At 40.3% G+C, this 18,906-nt stretch overlaps 2 protein-coding genes across 8 annotated transcripts in view; both read left to right on the forward strand.

Moving 5' to 3' along the window:
* Window positions 1–214: 214 nt before the first annotated feature.
* ANAPC7 (anaphase promoting complex subunit 7) overlaps window positions 215–18,906 on the forward strand; it is a gene marked incomplete at its 5' end in the record, with an annotated part of 46,142 nt that continues 27,450 nt past the window's right edge. The window contains 11 exons of one of the 7 annotated variants that reach the window (XM_079762980.1): window positions 219–414; window positions 4,323–4,509; window positions 5,205–5,324; window positions 8,464–8,575; window positions 9,135–9,288; window positions 10,140–10,282; window positions 12,684–12,801; window positions 13,505–13,701; window positions 15,991–16,215; window positions 17,550–17,700; window positions 18,369–18,390. In XM_079762980.1, coding sequence (XP_079619106.1) covers window positions 314–414; window positions 4,323–4,509; window positions 5,205–5,324; window positions 8,464–8,575; window positions 9,135–9,288; window positions 10,140–10,282; window positions 12,684–12,801; window positions 13,505–13,701; window positions 15,991–16,215; window positions 17,550–17,700; window positions 18,369–18,375 — 1,515 coding nt within the window. In that variant the 3' untranslated portion in view covers window positions 18,376–18,390. Of the gene's footprint in view, window positions 415–1,547; window positions 1,747–4,322; window positions 4,510–5,202; window positions 5,325–6,836; window positions 6,984–8,463; window positions 8,576–9,134; window positions 9,289–10,139; window positions 10,283–12,683; window positions 12,802–13,504; window positions 13,702–15,990; window positions 16,216–17,549; window positions 17,701–18,368; window positions 18,391–18,906 lie in introns of those variants that run through there. The other 6 variants (XM_079762981.1, XM_079762978.1, XM_079762979.1 and 3 more) reach the window with 6 other exon arrangements.
* Window positions 10,265–12,669, forward strand: LOC307094310 (large ribosomal subunit protein eL39-like). The gene is made up of 2 exons (XM_079762985.1): window positions 10,265–11,951; window positions 12,002–12,669. The coding sequence occupies exon 1, from the start codon at window positions 10,401–10,403 to the stop codon at window positions 10,554–10,556; it is 156 nt and encodes a 51-aa protein (XP_079619111.1). The 5' UTR covers window positions 10,265–10,400; the 3' UTR covers window positions 10,557–11,951; window positions 12,002–12,669.

Below are 18,906 nucleotides of genomic sequence, written 5' to 3' on the forward strand. Positions count from 1 at the left end.
GGAGCATGCATTTACGCTGCCTTTTGCCCCCAGCGCATTGTCAGTCCCCAATAAAGTGTGCAACTTGGAACAATGATGTGGCTTTTGCTAGAACGAAACAAGCCGAAAACCAAATCATTCCACCTGAAAAGGGGTGGGGAAGAAACGGAGGTATTTATTCAGGCAACTTCAGTAGTTGCCTATGTTCCCGGGGGCGGCGCCACTGGTGGACCCGATGGACCCAGGCGAAGCCGCCATTTTGGAGTCTTCTCTAAGGATCTCCTACCGGCTTTTCGCGCCGCTGCCACGGCTCCCCGCGGCCTTGCCGGGCAGGATGAATGTGATAGACCACGTGCGAGACATGGCGGCCGCGGGGCTGCACTCCAACGTGCGGCTCCTCAGCAGCTTGTTACTGACAATGAGTAATAACAACCCGTGAGTTGAGGCGGGGAGCGGCCTGGGGCTGAGGAGGAGAAAGCGGCGCCTGTTTGGGAGCGGGGGCTGAAGGGGCCTAGGGACTGCGGGAAGGAGCGGCCGCGGGCCTCAGCCGAGGCGCTGGGGTCGGCGAGGGCCTCATCGCGCGGAGCCGACTTAGGAACGCCGGCGGAGTTCACTGGGCCCCGGCGCGGTGCCCGGCGCTGGGATGAACTCCCTGCGGGGAATGTGTCGAGTGGCGGCGGCGGCGGCTTCTTCAAGAAAACGCAAGGCGGAGGCTCTGAGGACGGCCCTGGCCGAGGGTTCCCCGAAAGTTGAGAGCGTAGGGTTTCCTGAGGTCCCTGTGACCGGGCATGGCGACTGTCACGTCGCTGGGCTGGTTCCTCTCGTCCCAGCTCCTTCCTGAAAAGAACCTTTTTCTCCTCCGTCGAAGCTCAGAGACCCCCGTCTCCTGGTTTCATACCGTCGTCCCACATTTGAGACGGGCTTTCCCCCCTTGAGCGTGTTGGCAGGGTTCACTTTCTCGGGAAACCTCTGGAAATGGAGACACCCTGGGCGGTTGGGAGAGGCACCTTTGTAACGACTCGCAAGTGCCCCTTTGCTGTGGTCGGAGCTGCCTTTTATTGAGTCTTAGGACGGAAGAGGTGCGGGGCCCTTTCCAGCCTGGAGTGCTTCAATGTCTCCTTGGTGCTGAAATTAACTTCCTCCCCGTGGCCAGCGAGGCCGGACACCTTCCTCCCCAATTGAGTCTCGTGGCCTCTGCTCACTGCGCGCCAGCCTCCCTCCCTGCCTCTTCTTCCTGATACTGAACACCCCCAGCTGGTTCTCCGCTCAGGTCTTTCGCATTTGCCTTTCTGCTTGGAGTTCTTCCCGTAGACCTGCCTCCTTACACAGGTTTCAACACAGGTATCCCTTCTAGAGAATTCCTCTCCGCTCATCAGAATTGTTCCTTAAGCCTTACTGTTCTCTCCCTTTGCCCTGGTTCAGAGTCTGCATCACTTTACTTTACAAAAACGGAGATGTGATTGACATGTCACATTTATATGAATGTCAGCGGCACAGTGTAATAATTCTGTGTATATTGTGATAGGATCACCACAGGAAGTCTAGTTAACATCCATCACTGCATGTAGTTGCAGGTGGTGGTTTTTTCTCTGGTGGGAACTTTGACCATCTGTATTCCCCATCACCCTGTGAAGGAATACATCTCTTAACTCCTGATGAAGTCGGCCCCGTGCCTGTGTTCAATAAGCACTCAGACACGTACTGCACGTGCTAAAGAAGTGCATACCGCCTGAAGAAGGTGAACTACCCTGTCGAGTGCACACATCAGTAAGTGGAGGAGCCATCATGTCTGGGTTTTGGTCCTTTTGACTCTAAGGTTTCCATTCTGACCAGGACAGCCTGCTATCTCTAAATGGCATTACAATTAAATTTTCTACTCAGGGTGGGCCCCTTTGCATTTGGCCTGCTCTTGAAGCTGTCGAGGGCAGAAAAGAAAGGACCCTTGAATGCCTGCAATGCAGCTGCTCTCCCTGTTTCATTTCCATTAGTGTGCTCTCGGACCTCACTACGTGCAGCCCATCGTTTTGCCACTTAGTGTCGACAGGGAGGAGCTCTGGTCTCTGTCAGCCTTCTGTGTTTGTTCTGGAACCTTTCCCTTGGTTCTGAGTGATTTGTCAAGAAACAGTTTCCACCGTTGGGAATTTGTGCACGAGTTAGTCATTGTCCTTGGTTCTTGAAGATGTTACACGATAGAAGCAGTCTGATCCTCTGACTAGACTTCTTCATATTGGGTTACACTGGCAGTTTCCTAGTTTCAGGAGGCATTTAGATTCTGACCTTTATCATTTATATTTTCAAATTTCTTACTGAATTGGCCATACAATACAGTAAAAAAAAAAAAAAAAATCGAACAAAGCAGAAAGAGTCTGCAGATATGCATCTGTCCCTGAGTCTTTATAAAAATATATATTTTATTGATTTTTTACAGAGAGGAAGGGAGAGGGAGAGTTAGAAACATGGATGAAAGAGAAACATCGATCAGTTGCCTCCTGCACACGCCCCACTGGGGGATGTGCCCAAAACCAAGGTACATGCCCTTGACCGGAATCGAACCTGGGAGCCTTGAGTCCGCAGGCCGATGCTGTATCCATTGAGCCAAACCAGTTAGGGCTGTCCCTGAGTCTTGAACCTCACCCCACCATTTCCCTTCTCCGGAGGCAAACAACAATTAAGTTTCTCACATATCATTCCAGGGATAACGAAAGTAGGCATGTATGTTATAATATATAAATATATGAATGCTTCCTGAGTATAGTAACATTTTCTATCCAATCTTATTTATCATTAAATACATAGAATCTCAGAGTTGGAAGAGATCTTAACTATCTGGACTATAACTTTCAATTTGTGAATTTCCTTTGTAACGTTATATCCTGTGTTTAAACTTTCCTTTTTAAAAGACATTTTTTTATTAAGATAAAATTCACATCCCATGGAATTCTCCGTTAAAGAATACATTTCTGGCCTGGCTGGCATGGCTCAGTGGTTGAACGTCGACCTATGAACTAGAAGGTCTCAGTTCAATTCCCAGTCAAGGCACGGGCCCAGGTTGCGAGCTCCGTCTCCAGTGTGGGGCGTGCAGGAGGCAGCCAGTCAGTGATTCTCATCATTGATGTTTCTATCTCTGTCTCCTCCCTTCCTCTCTGAAATAAATAAAAACATATTTTAAAAAAAGGATACATTTCTGTGATTTTAAATATATTCACAGAGTTGTGGAAGCATCACTGTTGTCTATTCCAAAACTTCTTCATTACCCAGAAAAGAAACTCTTATCTAGTAGTAGTCACTCTCCAATCCCATTTCCTCAGGTCCCTGACAGCCACAAATCTATGCCACTTTTTTTTTTTTTTAATCCTCACTGGAGGATATGTTTTTACAGATTTTTTTTTGGAGAGAAACATCGATCATTTGCCTCCTTTATGCGCCCCGAACAGGGATTGAACATGCAACGTAGGTATGTGCCCTGACCGAGAACCGCAGCCTTTTGGTGTGCAGGAGGACGCTCCAACCAGCTGGGCCACCAGGTTGGAGCTATGGTTCCTATTGAGTATCCTTTGTCAGTCAGCTTCTAGGCACTTACAACACTTGTGAACAATATTCAAGGTTAAAGTTTTGGGACATTGGTTTCATTACACTGTACTTAAACCCCTGAGACTCAAGATAAAAATTCTTCAAGTGCTTATAAAGTTTACTCTTGTGTATAAAATAAAAAACCTTTATCAAATAAGACTAATCCTTTTTCTATCCCACTCTATTCCACTGGCTTATCTTCTTCTATTTCCTTATTTCAGAATTTCTATTTTCTTCAGGATTTGAAGAGTTTTCAGTTCCCTACAAACCTCTTTTCAGTACTTTCCTAAAAAGGATTCAACTTGTGAACTTTCTCTTTTCCAAGTTTTCAACTCTTCTTTGGTAATACTAGTTAAATCATTGTGATTGTTCTTCTTTGTCTTATCCTAAAAATTGATGTTAATATAAGAGAGTATGGATATCTGTCAAACTGTTAAATTAAGAAGTCTTGGGTTAAAGAAGAGGAGAAAAATATATACATTTCTCTTTGTACACCTTTGTAGTTATACAAAGAGATTTAGAGGTATCACTGCTTTTACAGTAAGTAAAGGAAACATATTTAAGGCAATTTTCTAGATGTGTTGACCATGTTAGCATAGAGTATGCCTCATTCCTCTAATTTTAGGAACTAGAACTTAAGGCACATTTTTTTTGGGGGGGAGGGGGAAACTGTGCTAGGCTTGGACACTAAGAAGGGACACAGAGGGTGGGCATGTACTTTCTAACATTTCAAAAACAACCCATGTAGGGGGTATACTTTCTTTGTTTTCTAGTGAGTTATTCTCCCCATCTCAGAAGTACCAGCTTTTGGTGTATCATGCAGATTCTCTCTTTCATGATAAGGAATATCGGAATGCTGTGAGCAAATATACCATGGCTTTACAGCAGAAGAAAGCCTTAAGTAAAACTTCAAAAGTGAGACCTTCAACTGGCAATTCTACATCCACTCCACAGGGTCAGGTAATTGGAGATACAAAGTGTGATTTTGGTGGGGGAGAGGGCTGGGAGCGAGAGAGTCTGAATTTGTAAGACTGATGTTTAGATGTGGAAGATGGTAAAATGTAATTTTAAAGGGGACTTGACTGGAGAAACAAAGATGAAAACCACTTAGATGAAAGAATGCATCCAACCAAGCACTAAGGGCTAAAAGCAAAATTCACTCTGGATGAATCTAAAAATGGAATTAACTATGAATTATCTGGGTCCTAATCAACGTCATGCATTGTTCTTCCCTTTCATACAAACAGAACTTAAAATCTAGTGTTTTTATATTGTTAATGAAAATACAACTTTAAAATGTAACTCACATTTTACGACTGAAGACCTGGGGAAATACATGGGAAATCTGAAAATTCCTGCCAATTTTTTGATAGTTGCTTAAGAATCATCCGATCATAACGGTTACTTAGGCTTTTAGATAGATAGATAGATAGATAAATAGATAGATAGATAGATAGATAGATAGATAGATAGATAGATAGATGTTTTTATGAACACTTCTGTGTAGGCTTTTATTTGGATATATGTTTTCAGTTCTCTTGGCTGTATATATAGGAGCAGAATTGCTGGGCGATAGATATTATGGTAACCCTATGTTTAACATGAAGAAGTGCCATACTCTAATATTTTGAAGAGATGTTTTCATTCCCTCTTAGTGTCTTCCATCTGAAATTGAAGTAAAATACAAAATGGCTGAATGTTACACAATGCTGAAACAAGATAAAGATGCCATTGCTATACTTGATGGAATCCCTTCAAGACAAAGAACTCCCAAAGTAAGTTGAATTAACAATTTGTTACATTTTCAACTCCCCATTCCTTCCACCACTCTTCTTTCATGTTTTATCTATACATGAAGGAGTCCATTTGAACTTGCCTCTGGTTTTTACTTTGTTCCCTTGTTAAAGAGTTAAGAGTTCAGAGAGGTAGAAGAGTGCCTTTCTTATGAGACCCTGAAAATTCAGCTGATGAAAATGGTAGCTGGAGAATACAAGTGCTTTTTCTTTGTTTTTCTTACTGTAGAAAAGAATGAATTGCAATACACTTCCAGGTGGCAACTATACTGTTTTAGAACCTCATTTTTTTGTAATGTGAATGGTTTTATTAATCCCTTCATTTTCAAAATCAAGTTTACAAGAGCCTTTTGTACTTATTTGTGTCGGGGTTATGTATTTGTGTTTGATTTGACAACATAGTGAATAGAATATCTTCAACTGAAATCAGAAGATCTGGTGTCTTATCTGAGTTTTGGGCATACAAGCTGTTTGTAGTGTGTACTTGGGCAAATTCCAATCTGAACTTTATTTTTCCCCCTTATTTATAAAATGAGGATGATAATACTTTTTCTGCTAACTTTTGGAAAAACTATATGTATGTGAGAATACTCTTTACTGTTCTGTAAGGATTATTACATTGGACATCTTTGATTACGGGTTTTTGGGTGTGTGTTTTTTTAAGCCCAGTTTAGAAAAATAATGCAAATCCTTGCTCTTAGATTGAATTCATGTCAGTATTTAATATTCTACCATATTCTTTCATGTCACCTGTCTCCCTCACTTCATTGAAAAACTGTTCTGTGTAACGTGCTTAACAGTGAAGAATTTTATCTGTAAGATGCATGTGTTCATCCTCCTGTTCTTAAAAGAAGAGGAATCTAATCAGTAAGGACCTAGTGTATTTAGTGTTTTTTCACCTAAATGTTGCTGAGTTTTAAAAGTAACCAATCAAACTTGATGAGAATGTGTTTAAGTATCTCTTTATAATGAGAATGTATTTATGATTTTCTGAGGTTTTATAATTAAGCTATTTCCCCAGTATATTTTATAATGGTGGCTGCTATTAAAAACATTTGGAAGCATATTACACACTACCCTGTCTTATAATAAGCATGAGTGGTAATATATTAACTTGTGTTCTGGTACCCTATGAAAGACTTACCTGAAGAATAATTTTTTCATATATGAAGAATATCTTCCTTTTGAAAGATGCTGTTTTGATGATAAACTTTGAATTATACCTGTTCATTATCTTATTGGAAGTGCACCATTATTTCCTCCTTAATAACTTCAAGGAGTTTGGGGACAATGAGTAATGACAAAGAAGCTCAGTTTTGTGGTATCTAGCACTTGGTATTTACTGCCATCATTTTAAGAGGGACTAGAGGAATCTGCATTAATTAGGAGTACATATTCTTCATTCTGTAGAGCTGTTATAGCCAGGAGCAAACAAAGATATGTGCCTCAAACATAAACCTATAATATTTACAGTTTTTCTTTCTTGTCTGTTAGGGAGTTAACTGGCTTCTCAGTCTGTGTACAGGACAAGGAAGTGAGTCAAAATACGACTAAATGAACGTCTGTTAATGTATGGTAAACACCGCCACACATTCCTTCACATTTTAAAGGAAAATTCCAGTGTGAGATTATTATATCTTGGTAAATCTTCAACTTTTAAGAGCAAACATATAACATACAATTTCTCACTCAGTTTTTAGAAAATGATTACTGCTTGTGTTTATAACTGGTAGAATGTGGCTTTGTAATGTTACCAAGTAAGTATCTGCTTTAAAAATAATTGACTTTCTCACTAGGTAGTACTCAAAACTCATTCTTTTGAAGTGCCAGGTAGTTTAAAGGGAATTTTAATATTTGTTTGCCCATCAGTCATGATTTGTTAATAACAAGCAGTCAAGAAAGGTTTTTAAATTTAAACTTCTTTTTAAGTTTGACACTAATACTGGAGTTTTCCTTTAAGTACCTTCTTTTGCATTTCAATATAGCCTAAAATGGAAAAATCTGAGGCCAAATAAAAAATAGTTTTATTTCTAGTATTATTTCATTATTTGAATCAGTATGGATTTATGCCATACTAGATTGTTTTATATACTGTAAGTACATAATTGGAACATGTTTTTCATCTTCAGAGCCACTCTTTTGAGTAAATATCTGGAGTACGAAGCTACAGATGATTGAAGAGATTGGGATTGGCTTTTTTTCTCTTTTGCCTTCATGTTGACTGCTTCCTTAGGTTATGATCTGGCAAACTCTGTGTTGTGTTGTGTTCTATTAATTTTAAATTGGAATATTGTGTTTTTCTCTTTGGACTTTTAAGATTATTTATACTTTCCCTGTACCTTCTTTGGAACGTTCAGGTTTTCTCAAATTTTCCCTGTTGCATTTTTGAAAGGGTTATTTTAATAAAGTTTTGCGGAGTTACATATTTGAATTGTGTTATTTAAATAGTACAACTAATCTCTGGATCATTGTTACCTTTAAAGGTCAGTTAGAGTTTGATTTTTATAGCATAACTTTGATGAGTCAGGCAGTACAGTACCTATTGGTCAAAGCTTTAAGTATGAGAAAGGATAGCGTCTAGCTGCTAGACTAATTGTCAGAGAGAAGCCAAGTATTGTGCTTTTGGGTCTGTCATTTCATTTTTAGGGAAAATTCATCTTAAGTAGCTATGTTAAGAATTCCTCACTTTCTGTGGCTTGATGTTAATTGCATTTAAAATATGTAAACTTGAGCACTTCTAGAATAGTTCATCTTCTGTCTTAAGACCAAGAAAGAATCAAGGTAATTAGAATTCTGTAACATTTCTCAAATGAATGTTACTCCCATCTCCAGAGGCAGCATCTTTGGTCCAAATACTATTGGACCTTTTGGTTGGGTAAGTGAAAGGAATTTGATTTTCCTTTTAGAAATGGGAGGACATAGGAAAAGCAAAGGTAGTAATTTTCTGTTTGTTTTGACGAATGGAGTTGGTCTTTGTTTATTTCCATGGGGCTCTGGGTAGATTTTCTAGTAAAAAGTAAAGTAGTAGCTAGTAATAAAAATCAGGACTTAAATTGATGGTGAAATATTTTCTTTGCAATATACACATAATCTTATTGTCTTCTGTTTTCATTTACTACAGATAAACATGATGCTGGCAAACTTGTATAAGAAGGCTGGTCAGGAGCGCCCTTCAGTCACCAGCTATAAGGAAGTGCTGAGACAGTGCCCATTAGCCCTCGATGCCATTCTAGGTACGGATCGTTCTCTGCCTATATTCATGGAGTGTTTACACTCTAGTGTAGCAGTTCTCAATCTTGGCGGTATACTAGAATAGTTTTATTTTTATTATTATTTTTTTTAAATATATATTTTATTGATTTTTTTACAGAGAGGAAGGGAGAGGGATAGAGAGTTAGAAACATTGATGAGAGAGAAACATCGATCAGCTGCCTCCTGCACACCCCCTACTGGGTATGTGCCCGCAACCAAGGTACATGCCCTTGACCGGAATCGAACCTGGGACCCTTGAGTCCGCAGACCGACGCTCTATCCACTGAGCCAAACTGGTTAGGGCAGAATAGTTTTATTTTTCCAAAAGTTTCATCTGTAGATTGTGATTTAATAGATTACCGTTGTCATGTATTTCACTGATCAAGAAATACTAAATTATGTTTGTTCTGTCATATGTATCTTGATTTGAATAGGGCAAAGGTTGCCTTTAGCCCATGGAAAGGGTAACCTGTTGGTTATTACATTGTAGAAGGGAGATGCTATGCCTCATGTTCTTTTTCCTGCTTTCTGTTGGGTTAGGTTTGCTGTCCCTATCTGTAAAAGGTGCAGAGGTGGCATCAATGACAATGAACGTTATCCAGACCGTGCCTAACTTGGACTGGCTCTCTGTGTGGATCAAAGCATATGCTTTTGTGCATACTGGTGACAACTCAAGAGCAATCAATACCATCTGGTGAGAGCCACAAAATTAATTAAGTGTTCTTGAAGCCCTTTCCTTGTAAGGAGGTCTGATATATCTAAATTAGCAAAACAGAAAAATTAGATGCTTATCTCTTGGTGTTGCAGCCAGTTGTCCCTGGGCTTTGTTAATCTCTTAATGTACCATATGGTCCCAAATGTAATAATCTCTGCTGAGCACCTGTTAATTGTAAACTTGGACTGAGTTTAGCTCTGTACTTGCAAAAGTAGTAACCATTGCAAAGCAAACTGCCTTTGTGTATCATGCTTCATTGAACCTGGAAGACATCTTTTTGCATGCCCAGAAGCATAGTTATTGCAGCATCTGATCTGGGTTGCGTCCCTAGGACTGGGATTTTCTTTCTAGTCAGGTCAAGTCCAAGGACAAGAGACTGGGATTTGTGTTACGTTATGATTTGGTTGAGTATCGAGTAGCTGTCATTTGTGAATAACATTACATTTAACATCATATAGCATATTTTGTCCACTGAAAAACTGCAATCAGAAAGTTATCTCTAGGTAACAAAGAGATTTCTGCTTTATTCTGTATATTTGCTATCTTATATAACTTTTTTTTTTGAGATTTGTCATTGCATTTAATTTTTATGTCTAGATAATACAATTTCATTATTTTTAAATTATATATTTTAACTTTTAGGTATAACTTTTTTTAAAAAATCATAAGCTCAGAATAAGAAAATCTAGTGTACAGTTTGTTTTTGAAGCTTTTTATTATAAAAAATGTCATACATACACAAAAGAAAATAGTACTTATATGCCTGTCACCCAGACTTAACCAAGAGGATTTATAACAGGTTTTAAGGTTCACTGTTTAATATCTTAAAGCTCACTAGAGAAAAAGTCGTTATTACGAGATAATGTGGATCTACTGGGAAGCTTAGCAGATCTGTACTTCAGAGCTGGAGACAATAAAAACTCTGTCCTCAAATTTGAACAAGCACAGATGTTGGATCCTTATCTAATAAAAGGTAAGTAATTCTTGGGGCAGGGCGGAAGTGACAGTAGAGGGGCAGATCAGGAAAGATCCAAAAAGTAGCATGACTCTTTCTCCACCATCGAGGTGCATGCGTTCGCTTCTCCTTCACCATGTCTTCCCACAAGACTTTCAGGATCAAGAGGTTCCTGGCCAAGAAACAAAAGCAGAATCGGCCCATTCCCCAATGGATTCTGATGAAAACTGCTAATAAAATCAGGTACAACTCGAAGAGGAGACATTGGAGAAGAACCAAACTGGGCCTTTGAGAAATCACACATGAGAGATGATTCACATATTTATGCTGTATTCAGGTTGCCTACACCTTTAAATGATTGAAAAGATGCTACTGTCTGGACACTTGGGGCATTTTAATTGGAAAATTAATGGATTTGTGATTTTGCTCTGTTGATTCTTTTTCCTTGTGTAGTAGGTTGATTCATTAGTAAATGTGTGAGACCTTTTAAAAAAATATAGCATGATCTCTGATACCAGTTTTCATGGAAATAGTTTGTAAAATTTATTACATTTGCTGTTTACCATTCTTTTGGTCCTGACATGTGTCTCTAACACTTGGGTAATTCCATTTGAGCAGTTGTTTTTGCTTCATTCAAGTGTCATCTCACCACAGATCATTATTTAGGTGTGTGTGTTTTTTTCATTTGCAAGGAGTTATAGCCTCTCCTTATGATCTCAAGATTTATAGATTTATGATGTGCCTGACTGAGAGTTTGGATGGCATCCCCAGAACTGTAATATCCTTTTAAGGGAATTACTTTACTCTGTATAGCTAAAGGAATAAATGAACAGATGTTAAGAAAGGATGAGGTAAATGAAGGAAGTAATTAGGAGTGAACAACAACAAAAATTACTGATCTGAAAGAAGATTGCAGTTGAAGGAGTAAGCCACAGGTACTTCTAAAGCAGTGGTCGGCAAACTCATTAGTCAACAGAGCCAAATATCAACAGTACAACGATTGAAATTTCTTTTGAGAGCCAAATTTTTTAAACTTCTAACGCCACTTCTTCAAAATAGACTCGCCCAGGCCGTGGTATTTTGTGGAAGAGCCACACTCAAAGGGCCAAAGAGCTGCATGTGGCTCGCGAGCCGCAGTTTGCCGACCACGGTTCTAAAGGATGTCTGTTGGGTGACTGTCAGTAAGTGAAGGCTGTGTGCTCAGGAATAGCAGTAGGAAATAAGGTCAAATAGAAGGGCTGAGGTCTGCTTGTAAAGATCCCAGAAAGGCCATCAGAATGACCTTGTTACAATAAACAAGATCTTGTAAACACTTAAGCCACAAGAATGACAGAGCAGTGAGAGGAAAAAAGATGAATTTGTTTGCTTAAGGTCTCCCTCTTGCCCAGTGCTTATTTCTCTCTCTAAGCTACCCGTGCCCATAATGAAAATGGTGTTTTAGAAATACTAATCTGGTAGTAGTCAGCAGCCTGGAGTTGGAAACTCAGACCAGAGTCAGGGCCAGCAGGGAATGTTGCAGTAATCTTGGCTTGAGACATTTTCCTGGGAATCTGAAGGGATAGTAAGGAATGGAGGGAAATAGTGTTAAGAGATGAATGACAAGAATGGAGGGCCCTTTTTATAGAACATGAGAGAATAAAGATGTGTGTGTGTGTGTGTGTGTGTGTGTGTGTGTGTATGTATGTATGTATGTATATGTGTGTGTGTGTGTGTGTGTGTGTGTGTGTGTGTGTGTAGGGGTGATTTTACATGAACTAGACTCCAGAAAGAACTAGATGCTTTTTCTGGAATAGGCTAACTTTTTTTTCAAGATCAACTGGCATATTAAGTGTGTAACCCTGACTGTGCCTAGACCTCTTGGAAGAGAGAACTTAGTTGATACCTTTTTTGGGCCTTTCTGGTTGAGTTAGGATAGCTGTAGTTCACGCAACAGGATGTAGGGACAAACAGTTCCTGAAAATAGCAGGCTTTCAAATTGTGAGGTAGGTCCTACTCCTTTCCTTTTTCTTTAGTTTGGATGTGTTTTTTCTTTTTAAAAATATATTTTATTGATTTCAGAGAGGAAAAGAGAGGGGTAGAGAGATAGAAACATCAGGGATGAGAGAGAATCATTGATCGGTTGCCTCCTCCACACCCGACACGGGTGATCGAGCCTACAATCCGGGAATGTCCCCTGACTGGAAATTGAACTATGACCTCTTAATTCATAGGTTGACACTCAACCACTGAGCCATCCCGGCTGGGCTGTTTGTTTTGTTTTCCTTTTTTATAAATCATTTTGTTGGGAACTGGGAATGCTGATGGAAGGAGCTCATGATGGTGGAAAGGGCTCAGATCCTAAGGAGCTGGGGCCTCGGTGTGGGCTCTGAGGATGGTGCTGCCCTTTATGAAAGAGTTTAAAGAGCTTCTTCCTTTCTAGGAATGGATGTATATGGCTACCTCCTGGCACGAGAAGGGCGGCTGGAGGATGTGGAGAATCTTGGCTGCCGACTTTTCAATATTTCTGATCAGCATGCAGAACCCTGGGTGGTCTCGGGGTATGTTTATGTGCTCCCTTTCCACCCCCCCCACCCCCCCCCCCACCCCCCCCCAGTTTCCAGCAGATTCTTTGGGAACTTGTAGTTCTTGAATAGAATATAGTTTGAGAACACAGGCTTAAGAGATAATAAGACTTGGATTCGAATTATGGTCTTTGACTTTAGACACGTGATTTACCTCTTTAGATCTCTGTTCTCCTTTGGAAAACAAGGACAATACCCCTGTTTCATGGGGTAGGTATAAACTGAGATAGTGAATGCATCATGCTCAGCACAGGAGCTGCTGTTTTGTTATTGAGTTGGCTTTATAAGTTCTCTGAATGTCTCTGATCTGATAACATATCCAGATCATCAGGTTCTCCTTCCATATCAAGATTTTCCCCTTAAAAATGTTTAGTAGATATTTTTGTATTGTTTTTTCACTGATAGATTAAGTGTGGTTTGTAATAAGAATCATGTAGAGGGCCTTCTATGAAGTTTCTTTACATAGGCATACCTTGGAGATACTGCAGGTTCCACTCCCAACTAACTCAATAAAGCGAGTTTTACAGTATTTTTGTTGGTTGGAAGATCTTGCCTTCAATTTGCAAAAAAAACCCCAAACAACAAAAACCCCAACACCTGTGAAGAACAACAAAGAGCAATAAAGCGTGGTATGCCTGTATTCTTCTCTCAGATAACTTTTGGTTGTTTTTTTCTCCAGGTGTCATAGCTTCTATAGCAAACGCTACTCTCGGGCCCTCTATTTAGGAGCAAAGGCCATTCAGCTGAACAGTAATAGTGTTCAAGCTTTGCTGCTTAAGGGAGCAGCACTCAGGAACATGGGCAGAGTCCAAGAAGCAATAATCCACTTTCGGGAGGCCATACGGCTTGCACCTTGTCGCTTAGACTGTTATGAAGGTAAGATAAAAATTATATAGGACAGTGTGAATCTGTAGGTGTGGCGGCAGCACTCAAATGGGAGGTTTTGTTAGGCTGGCAGTTCCCAAACTTGGTTGTACTTTGGAGTCCACTGGGGGAACTTTTAAAAGTCCTGATGCCAGGTCACTAATACCATGTAAATTAGAATATTTGGTGGTGGAAGATAGGCATCAGTGTTTCTTTTGAAGATCCCCGGTAATGCTGATGTGCAGACAAGTTTGGGAATCACTGCATTAGGCTTTTTAAATTACTTCAGGGGTTTCGCTGGATTTTTTACTTCATACTTTCAGAATCCATTTCTCTCTGTTTTTGGTGAGGAAGTAAGTAGTCGAGGTTAATTTTTTGGTCCATTTTTTGGCTTCTCAAACGTGGACAACTCATTAGTGTAAATCTCCCTGTGCCAGCACTGTGCTGAATCACTTGGCTATTATATAGGTCTTTGTTCTATTTCACAGTTGCCTTACATTGGGCCAGAAATTTTACCCATAGGGTAACTCCATATTCATGTGATGGTGGTGTTGTGGGAATTGGTAGGTTCATTGTGACTCCAGAGTGGGCATGATCAGGGTCAAACTTTGTTTTGTTATGTACTATTTTAAGTTCATGTGAACTGACCCTAGGAGTTCAAAGGAGTTGTGCCAGCTTCTGCAATATTTGGTGACTCAGTCACAGGCTTTGAAATAACTCTTACAAGATGCAGTTCCTCCAAAGCATATTTTTATAGGAATTTAAAAATAAACCCAGGAGTATAGGAGTCATTTGCTGTTAACAGAAAGATGAGTTCAAATTTGAAAAATAAAATTTGAAAGGGGGAGTAAAAAACATCTGCTTCCTGTGTGGATTACTACCCCAATAAAATTAAAAAGTAAAATGTAAAATAAATAAATAAATAAAATAAAATCTGCTTAGTCAAAGCTATACCTATGGTGGATTTGTTCTTAAAGAAACCCCAGCAAACCAAGCTTTTGGTTTCAAATTAAATTCTTAATCCTGAGCTATAACTTCCCTACCTCCCAGCAGCTTTTATCATGCTAATTCCTTTGTGCTGCGAGCCTGATTCACCTGAACCCAGGAATGCAGTTGAAGAGCTTGGATCCAGGCTGGTTAGAGTTGTTGGGGACAGAGTTTGTTCCCCAGCTGGCTGGTCAGTGAGGCTTCAAGGGCTGCCTTCACTCAAGCTACCATTTGGAGATTGGATCAGGGTGACTGGTCATACCCTCTGGTGCTTGCAGCCTCCAGCCTAGCTTCTTTTACTGGTAGGAGCATTCTTTCCATTTCTTTCTGGCATTCTTTCCATTGCCTTCTGACATTCCAGTGGGGCTTTTGCAGGGAAGTATAACTTCTCAAGTAGTTGCAGACCTCTGTATTCTGACTCTAACACGTTGCCCTTAAGAGTTAGGTAATTTCTGGTTAAGTATCATAGCGTGTGGTGGAATGTGCACAAATGTTATAAATGCTGCTAGGGTGGAGGAGTATGCAGAGAAAATCTGCCAGGGATTGTGTGGGTTTGGGGTTTAAGCTGTTCTGTTTTGATGAGTGCTTTGTGCCAAAAAGTACTTCCTCTGTTTTCCTCAACTTCTTGGCATGAGAAGTTGAGAATTGACTGTATTTGAAGTGTCCCCATAGGACATTTACTAGTAACTTGCTGTGTGTATAAAAAGAGGCAGAAGCTGCTAATCTTGGTATATTCGGTCCATCTGATGAAGCTCTTCCCATCTAGTTTAGGGAAGTCCTCAGCAGATGCTTTTGGGGACTGTGTTTCAAATGAAAAAGTCTTCTTTTCTCCTTTGGTTGCTCCCAAGGGCCTCTAGTTTGTAGAACTGGACATTCACTTTTATATAGGAGCTTAAAACTAGGACATGAAAGGTGACAGTGGAAATTAACAGCTTGTTAAGAGGCAGTGAGACCTCTGGTTTTGTTAGAAACATCTGTGACTATTTCAGCCAATGATTAGTGTCATACTTGTTTCTCTAACCTTCAGCTGGGCTGCATGCATGCTTCAGTTTACTTAGGCGTGTTCGTTACCTTCCTAACTGAAGGTGCCTTTGAAGTGCAGGCTTTTTCCATATCCGTGAAGTGCTCTGGGGAAGAGCACTTTTTAGTTACTTCATCAACATGCCGTTCAGTCTAATCTCACCATCAACGTTTTCTCCTGGCCTGCCCCTCGTCTGAAACTTTGAAGGTTTATAATTTGTCAGAGTGGAAGCATGGCTTCGAATGGTAATATGGTTGAGCTTTTTATGTTTTTTTGTTTGTTTGTTTTTTTAGGTCTCATTGAATGTTACTTAGCCTCAAACAGTATTCGTGAAGCAATGGTAATGGCTAACAACGTTTACAAAACTCTAGGAGCAAATGCACAAACCCTTACCCTTTTAGCCACTGTTTGTCTCGAAGACCCAGTGACACAGGAAAAAGCCAAAACTTTATTAGATAAAGCCCTGAACCAAAGGCCGGATTACATTAAGGCTGTGGTGAAAAAAGCAGAACTGCTTAGTAAGTGTATTTTATTTACTTCCCTGTTCATCATTCATTGTATAAAAACTTAACCTCAATTGGCTTCCCCAGTTCAGCTAAGTGTGTTCCTTTTGTAGTAGATCTGAGCCCAGATGAATTGGTTTAGCACAACTAAATGTAGCTGGCTTAGATCTGCTTGGATTGTCAGGGACTGACTCTTGTGGAGCTATATTTGGTTGTTACTTGTTCAGCTCACTTTGATCCAGTTTTAGTTGTCCTGAACCAGTTTGGACTGAATATAACTGGTTTGCACCAACTCGAGCTGTTTTGACCCATCGGGATTCTCTTAACAATTTCCCTTTTAGCCTTGTTTATTTTTTATTTTATTTATTTTTAAATCCTCACTCGAGGACTTGTTTTTATTGATTTGAAAGAGAGAGAGATACCGAGAGCATTTGCCTCCCGAATGGGCCTATTAGGAATTGAACCTGAAACCTGGTATGTGCCCTGACCGGGAATCAAGCTCCCACCTTTTTTCCCCCCCAAATATATTTTTATTGATTTCAGAAAGGAAGGGAGAGGGAGAGAGAGATAGTAACATTAATGATGAGAGAGAATCATTGACCGGCTGCCTTCTGCACACCCCACACTGGGGATCAAGCTCACAACTGGGCATATGCCACCAGGAATTGAACGGTGACCTCCTGAGCCACACTGGCTGGGCAAATGGCCACCTTTTGGTGCAGGGGACGGCACTCCAACCAACTGAGCCACACCAGTCAGGGCTAGCCATTTTTCTTTTTTTAGTTCCTATTTATGATGAACTCCTGGATTTGGGCTAGTTTGGCAAATAAAATAACATGCTCGCTTTTTATTTGAACCTAGGTTAGTAGTACCTTTAAAAAAAAAAATCAGAACCCAAACTGCAAATTTCCTAATGGAATAGGAATTCAGATGAGCTTGTTCTTATTTTCTGCCACACCACTTTTTTCTTGAGGACATCTACAAATAGATTGTCGGATTGTGATCAGTGTTGTGGTTTTTGTGTATAAGACTTGAGATGGGGCCCTAGTCAGTTTGGCTCAGTGGATAGAGCATCAGCCCTCTGCCTGAAGGGTCCCCGTTTCGATTCTGGTCAAGGGCATGTACCTTGGTTGCAGGTTCCCCAGCCCTGTTTGGGGTGCTTGTAGGAGACAATCAATCAGTGTCTCTCTCTCTCTCTCACATCATTTCTCCCTCTCCTTTCCACTCTCTTTAAAAATCAATGGGAAAATACCCCCTTGGGTGAGGATTAACAACAACCTGAGATGGGAATGTATTTTCAAAATGTTGGGTAAGTAGGAAAATGAGGGTCTTTTTTATTTTTTTCCTAGGCAGAGAGCAGAAATACGAAGATGGAATTGCTTTGCTGAGGAACGCACTAGCTAATCAGAGTGACTGTGTCCTGCATCGGATCCTAGGAGATTTCCTTGTAGCTGTCAATGAGTATCAGGAAGCAATGGACCAGTATAGTATAGCACTAAGGTAGGCACTTAGCCTCCTGGGGGGAAGTTTGATGAGGGGTAGAGAAGGCAGGGAACTATGTCACAGAAAATCTGGAAACATACACATTGTGCCCACGGTTGCAAACAGAGTAATAATAGAAGAGGAATTTGTGAATTCATGACTTCAAAAAAGAATTTTTAAGTATATTAACATTAAAGAATGGTTTCACTCATAACCAGCTCACATCACTATAATTTCTGTTTTCATTTGTGTAAATCATCTTCCTGGCCTTGACCACACATATACATATTTTTATAGGGTTATATGTAGTATATATTTTATATTCTGCTTTTTCAAATCAAAGTATTATGAGTACTTTCCCATGTTTCTACCTACTATAGTAGTTAAGAACTTAAGTTCTGAAGTTTGGTTACTTACTTTCACCACCTGTTATCTTGGGCGAGTTACTAACAAATTTCCTTGTCTATATCTATCTGCCGTACTAGGTATTAAAAGATTAAATGAGGATTAAACGATTTTTCCATGTAAAGCTCTTAGCACTGTGCCTGGTACATAGTAAATACTAAATAAATAGTGGTATTCTTACTGCTTAGTACAGAAGTGATTTCTTTGAGGGTTGTCTGTGTGTCTGTAAGGTCATGATGAGGCCTGTCTTTGAGTCTGATCACATTCATTTACTTATTCAGCAGTTGAGCACCACTCCTGTGCCTGGCATCTCAGTAACCACTGGGGATGCTGCAGTTCCAGTTGCTCTCAGTCTCAGACGTGCAGACTGATGGATACCACGTGCTAAGTGCTTTCATAGCAGTCTCTAGATGGCAAGGTGGGAGTACAGAGGAGGGTGGGGGAGCCCTGGATGTGGGTGAGAGCTGTATGGAAGGTTTTAGAGAAGAAGAGATAATACAAATCAATCTACAGGTATATTAGTAGGAACAGGATTCCCACATGGGTTTTGTCTGCTTTTTGGAAGCCCAGAAGCAAGTGAGAAAATAAAATGCCAGACTTTTATCAGAGGTGGGATTTGTTAGAGGTTGGATACCTGCTGGCTTGGGTGATGGTCACAAAGAAAAGAGGAAAGATTGCTTAGGAGCCAAGTAGATAAATGTTCTTGAGCTTCTGAACTTTGGGGGCTTTTGCACGTGTAATGGCTCTTAGCTATTAAACTTGAATGCTCAGATATGGGTTGCTTTGGGTCCTGGGGTCTAACCTAGGAGTTGACAAATC

The sequence above is a fragment of the Cnephaeus nilssonii genome (assembly GCF_951640355.1).
Source record: "Cnephaeus nilssonii genome assembly, chromosome: 22".
NCBI classification, from domain to species: domain Eukaryota; kingdom Metazoa; phylum Chordata; class Mammalia; order Chiroptera; family Vespertilionidae; genus Cnephaeus; species Cnephaeus nilssonii.

Excerpts from the sequence above, each read along its gene's own strand:
- LOC307094310 (XM_079762985.1), top strand. The coding sequence starts at position 10,401 with ATGTCTTCCCACAAGACTTTCAGGATCAAGAGGTTCCTGGCCAAGAAA.